This window comes from Notechis scutatus, chromosome 2 (genome assembly GCF_049901735.1).
Source record: "Notechis scutatus isolate UNSWTSFEM ecotype Mainland chromosome 2, rNotScu1.2, whole genome shotgun sequence".
Taxonomy (NCBI): Eukaryota; Metazoa; Chordata; class Lepidosauria; order Squamata; family Elapidae; genus Notechis; species Notechis scutatus.
Window position 1 is genome coordinate 146878142 of NC_142010.1, and position 5297 is coordinate 146883438.

General features: G+C 45.4%; 4 protein-coding genes across 4 annotated transcripts; 2 read left to right on the forward strand and 2 right to left on the reverse strand.

Annotated features, from left to right (window-relative positions):
- Window positions 1-465: 465 nt before the first annotated feature.
- LOC113416145 (histone H2B 5) lies at window positions 466-2600 on the reverse strand. The gene has a single exon (XM_087956544.1). The coding sequence runs from the start codon at window positions 1179-1181 to the stop codon at window positions 801-803; it is 381 nt and encodes a 126-aa protein (XP_087812670.1). The 5' UTR covers window positions 1182-2600; the 3' UTR covers window positions 466-800.
- Window positions 707-2586, reverse strand: LOC113416146 (histone H4). Its single transcript, XM_087956545.1, has one exon. It carries the CDS (start codon window positions 2584-2586, stop codon window positions 2275-2277), a length of 312 nt encoding a protein of 103 aa, XP_087812671.1. The 3' UTR covers window positions 707-2274.
- LOC113416142 (histone H2A type 2-C-like) lies at window positions 1623-2012 on the forward strand. Its single transcript, XM_026673857.2, has one exon. It carries the CDS (start codon window positions 1623-1625, stop codon window positions 2010-2012), a length of 390 nt encoding a protein of 129 aa, XP_026529642.1.
- Window positions 2601-3805: 1205 nt separating the features above from the next.
- Window positions 3806-4547, forward strand: LOC113416143 (histone H2A type 2-C-like). Its single transcript, XM_026673858.2, has one exon. It carries the CDS (start codon window positions 3881-3883, stop codon window positions 4262-4264), a length of 384 nt encoding a protein of 127 aa, XP_026529643.1. The 5' UTR covers window positions 3806-3880; the 3' UTR covers window positions 4265-4547.
- Window positions 4548-5297: the final 750 nt, after the last annotated feature.

The window sequence follows — 5297 nt, forward strand, 5'->3', positions numbered from 1 at the left end:
GAGCTGCATGCTGTACATGAAGCTGTTAGCGCAACAACGGAGAAGCGTGTTTTATGGGGACTGGAGGCAGTTTATACAACTTGCTATATTGTTCTTTCTGCTCAGCCGGGTGTCATTCCTCCAGAAATATAGAGTATACAGAAAAGCAGATCGGCTCTTCTTTAACAACAGCCATCCGTTTGGTTCTGGTTTTTCAACTTCAAGGACATCACCCAAATAACCTCCGTTGCATGATTTAATAAGCGGTCGTAAAATCAGCATTTGGGGATCATTTCGGGACCCCCTGACCAGAAGGGGTCATGGGAACTTTTTTGAAATTCTGTATATAAACGTGGAAGAACTTAACCGCGCGCAATTTTTGAGAATGCCGTTTACTCGCGGTCCAAGGACGCGGGTGCGTATTAGAATCGCTAATTCGCTGGCTTTCGGTCGCAAACCCAGAAATAATCTAAAAGAATACGAAAATAATGGCGCGTCAGGAATTTTAATTGGGAAGAGCACGGGTACAACGGGAATAATAGGAAACATCCCATAAAATTACTGCATTTGGGGGTTAAACGCACAACAGCATATAAGCACAACTATATGTGGACTTCCTTTACCGATGTTGGAGAAGAAATACATTTATGTGTTGACAGGAGGAAAGGGGGGGGATTATTTATAAAAATAATCAGGGCGGGAGACATAATAACAAAGACGACACATTAGTTTTGAGACCAAGCTCTTTCACGGGGAAGTGGATGGCTCTTAAAAGAGCCTTTGGGGTTTCTCAAATCGCCTTACTCCGCAGCGCAGCCGCCTCACTTGGAGCTGGTGTATTTGGTGACGGCCTTGGTGCCTTCCGACACGGCGTGCTTGGCCAGTTCGCCGGGCAGTAGGAGGCGCACGGCCGTCTGGATCTCCCGCGAGGTGATGGTGGAGCGCTTGTTGTAGTGGGCCAGGCGGGACGCCTCCCCCGCGATGCGCTCGAAGATGTCGTTGACGAAGGAGTTCATGATGCTCATGGCCTTGGAGGAGATGCCGGTGTCGGGGTGGACCTGCTTCAGTACCTTGTAGACGTAAATGGAGTAGCTCTCCTTCCGGCTCTTGCGCCGCTTCTTGTCCCCCTTCTTTTGGGTCTTGGTCACCGCTTTCTTCGAGCCCTTCTTGGGCGCGGGAGCAGATTTCGCCGGCTCAGGCATTCTGAATAACAGATCACTGTTTCTTCGCACGGCAAGTTTAAAATAAAAAAGAAAACACCAAGAAGTCAATCTGAAGAAAGGGAACCGATCGCGTCCCTGTATTTATAGTCTCTCTATGCAAATGAGAGGATTCAAAGCACTACGATGTCATTGGCCGAGGGAGCTTTGATATCATCGCTCCTGCGCGCGCACATGCAAATGAGAGCCCTGCCAAATGCCCAGATTTCTATTGGGTAGACACTGTACCTGCGCGCCCTTACTGGTCGCCTTGAGAGCTTGCCGTCTTATTGGTTGTCAAATCCTGGTAACAGGCTGGGCCCAATCAGGAATGGCGCTGGCGTAACGCGAGGTGGAGATAAAAGGAGTCGGTGGTTCTCTTCCTTTAATTGCTATTTTATTTTTTCTTCTGTGTTTTGAGCTGGGAGCCGAGGCTGCGTCGCAATGTCTGGCCGTGGCAAGCAGGGGGGGAAAGCTAGAGCTAAAGCGAAATCTCGCTCGTCTCGTGCTGGGCTCCAATTTCCCGTAGGCCGAGTTCATCGTCTCCTTCGCAAAGGAAACTATGCCGAGCGGGTTGGTGCTGGAGCCCCCGTTTACCTGGCTGCAGTGTTGGAATATCTGACAGCTGAAATTCTGGAGCTGGCTGGCAATGCTGCCCGGGATAACAAGAAAACTAGAATAATCCCTCGCCACCTCCAGTTGGCCGTCCGTAACGACGAGGAGCTCAATAAGCTATTGGGAGGCGTTACTATTGCCCAGGGAGGAGTCTTGCCCAATATCCAAGCTGTGCTACTACCCAAGAAGACGGAGAGCCACAAGGCCAAAGGCAAATGAAGACGCTATCCGTTAACATCAGTGTAAAACACAAAAGGCTCTTTTAAGAGCCACCCAAAACATCAAAAAGAGAGCTGTTACTCCCGTTTAATGTGTAGGAAAAAAAAAGGGGGGGGGGAAACTGTAGTTTAAATTCCGTTATTAGATGTCAACCTCGGAAACATTAGAACGCATGTCACTTTTGTGATTGCAGCTCTCTAGCGAGGAAGTGGGTGGCCCTTAAAAGGGCCTTTTGATTTACTTTTTGAAAAGTTCAGGGCATTTAACCGCCAAATCCGTACAGGGTACGGCCTTGGCGTTTCAAGGCATACACCACATCCATGGCAGTCACCGTCTTCCTCTTGGCGTGCTCGGTGTAAGTCACGGCATCGCGGATGACGTTTTCTAGAAACACCTTCAGTACCCCGCGAGTCTCTTCGTAGATCAAGCCAGAGATACGCTTCACTCCGCCACGACGAGCCAAACGGCGGATAGCGGGCTTAGTAATGCCTTGGATGTTATCTCGCAGGACTTTGCGGTGGCGCTTAGCGCCCCCTTTTCCCAAACCCTTTCCACCTTTTCCACGGCCAGACATGTTCTCAAATGATAAAAACCTGAACTCTACGAGCTGTTCGCCTTCTAGCCCACGTTTATATTGGTTGCTTTCCGACCAAAAGGAAAACTGTCGCGAAGAAAGAGAAGGTGGGCAATGACAGCCCACTCGTCCAATTAGGCTACGATTTGATAGGGCGATGCCACACAGTCTTGTCCAATAAGGCTCGGCTTCATTTTAAAACAGCGAATGGCTAATAGTTAACTCAATGCGTTTCAAATTGCAAAGGTTCTGTGTTCCAAGTAATCTCATAGGGTGTAAGATAGTATCTCACCTTTATGGAAGTACAATATTTCAGGCATTTAGCCTCCCTCCTTAAACGCCACTAGAAATGGCTGTTGTTTTGAAACATATCTTGAATGTTCAATAGAGAAAAACCTAAGTGATTGAATCAAAAAAACGTTTGTTGGGGTTCTTAAAATATAAGGACTATTTTAAGAACCCCAACAAAATTTTTTTGATTCAATCACTTAAGTTTTGCTTTGTATTGTTTATTTTCAGAAAAAGTATAGGCGGGATGTAGAATTTCAAACAAGCCGCTGATAAGGTAACAATCTGACAAACTACTGATCGGGAGTGAGGCAGTTTGTTACAAAAGAATTGCGAAGCAAAATATGTATCTATTGCTATAGCTCGACAGAATCAAGTGTACTTTTCTTCAGATTATTTTGAAATGTATAGATAAATAAGTTGTAAAGAATGAAATACAAGCGCACACATTGCAGAGTCTAGGGTACGAAACGGTAACTTGTATATAGTCTATCTGGAACGCAGTTACTTCCGAAATGAAGGACAGCGACCATTTAAGAATCCATTTCAGCACAAGGAATATCCAAAGGGAAAGAATCGGCCAGGCTTGGCTTTACACATTATAAAGGCAACAATAGGGTTTCTGCATGAGCCCGCAGCTTTCCCTCGCATACCGGAAAAGGTAGCTCCAGCGGTTGCACAATTCTAAAATTCGCAACTGCCATGCTCTTAATAGGTAGTTTTTCCTGTTTACTGCAGCATTCCGAGATTACCTCCGGCGAAGGTGTGCATGCAAATCGCGGCCCTCGCTTCCTCTTTCCTATTGGAGGAAAAACAATATTTCTCTGTTCAATTGGTCCTGCTGAGAAATCACTTTTGCATTGGCTGACGCGCATTGACATCACAGCCGGCCAATCAGAAGTGACGCTTTCAAACGGTGAAGCAGGCATAAATTGCCCCCCCGCCATTCTCATCCATTCAGGCCCTAAAGCTTTGAGATCGGCAAAGAAATAAACTTCTTTAAAGAATGTCTGGTCGCGGCAAACAAGGCGGCAAGGCGAGAGCCAAGGCCAAGTCTCGCTCTTCCCGTGCAGGGCTTCAGTTCCCGGTCGGTCGCGTCCACCGTTTGCTGCGTAAGGGGAACTACGCCGAGCGGGTGGGCGCCGGCGCTCCAGTCTACCTGGCGGCGGTGCTGGAATATCTCACGGCGGAAATCCTGGAGTTGGCCGGCAACGCTGCTCGGGATAACAAGAAGACCCGCATTATCCCCCGTCACCTGCAGTTGGCCATTCGCAACGACGAAGAGCTCAACAAACTCCTGGGCAAAGTGACCATCGCTCAAGGGGGCGTGTTACCCAATATCCAAGCGGTCCTCTTGCCCAAGAAGACGGAAAGCCACAAAGGCAAGTGAATTGCTGCTACCCGACTTCCCAACTCAACCCAAAGGCTCTTATTAGAGCCACCTACATCCTCTAAGAAAGAGCTGGCCGTCTCTTCCTCTCCTAGAAATAATCCTTTATTTGCTTGCTCCAGTATTTCGAATCAAGTTGTCAAACTGCTTTTAATAACGCGATCATGTTATTAAAGTGTGTCTCCTTGATTTGTATCTGTTCTATGGGAGTTATAATCTGTCCACATCGGAGGCCCTTGTACCCCAAAGGGAAGGAACTCCGAAAGTGAAATGGTGCATAACTGAAGGCCGACTTGAATCTGGGTCACCCAGGGGTTTAATTGTTCTCAGAACTCTTTTAACTGCAGTTTTTAATGTTTGATTTATCTGAGGATGGGGAAGGCGGCATTGGCTGCAAAGGTTCAGTAACCGGAGGCAACATTACCAGCCACTATTATGGCTCAAAGGCAGGGCTCTTCAAACTTGACAGCTTTAAGACTTGTGGACTTCAACTCCCAGAATTCCTCCTCCAGTCATGTTAGCTCAGGAATTCTGGGAGTTTTTTTTTAAAACAAATTTTATTAGTTTTTACAAAACAATACACAAAGCATAACATAAAAGATCTTTTCTGAAAAAACCAATAGAACATACAGAATAATTCCAAATTATAATATATATATTTACGTTATCTGTTCAACTTCGTATCTTATCCCAACTTCTCTTTATTTCTCCCTTTCATTCTATTATTCAAATTATATTTCTTGCTAATTAAAATTTTATTGCTTTTCAAAAACAATACACAAACAAAACAAAACGTAGAACATAAAAACATAAAACATCTTTTCTGAAAGTTGCTTGATCCCGGGTTAAAACTCTTCGCACATACACAAATGCAAAATTCATTTTCATTTTATATACCATTCCATATCTTATTACCATTTTCAATTTTCTATATAGCTTCTTCCCTCTTTTATCTTTCTTAATTTTATTTTATTTTATTTATCTCATCTCAGTTCAAATCATAATACTTACCATTCTTTGTCTGTTCTATTTC

Excerpts from the sequence above, each read along its gene's own strand:
- LOC113416145 (XM_087956544.1), bottom strand. The coding sequence starts at position 1,181 with ATGCCTGAGCCGGCGAAATCTGCTCCCGCGCCCAAGAAGGGCTCGAAG.
- LOC113416142 (XM_026673857.2), top strand. The coding sequence starts at position 1,623 with ATGTCTGGCCGTGGCAAGCAGGGGGGGAAAGCTAGAGCTAAAGCGAAA.
- LOC113416146 (XM_087956545.1), bottom strand. The coding sequence starts at position 2,586 with ATGTCTGGCCGTGGAAAAGGTGGAAAGGGTTTGGGAAAAGGGGGCGCT.
- LOC113416143 (XM_026673858.2), top strand. The coding sequence starts at position 3,881 with ATGTCTGGTCGCGGCAAACAAGGCGGCAAGGCGAGAGCCAAGGCCAAG.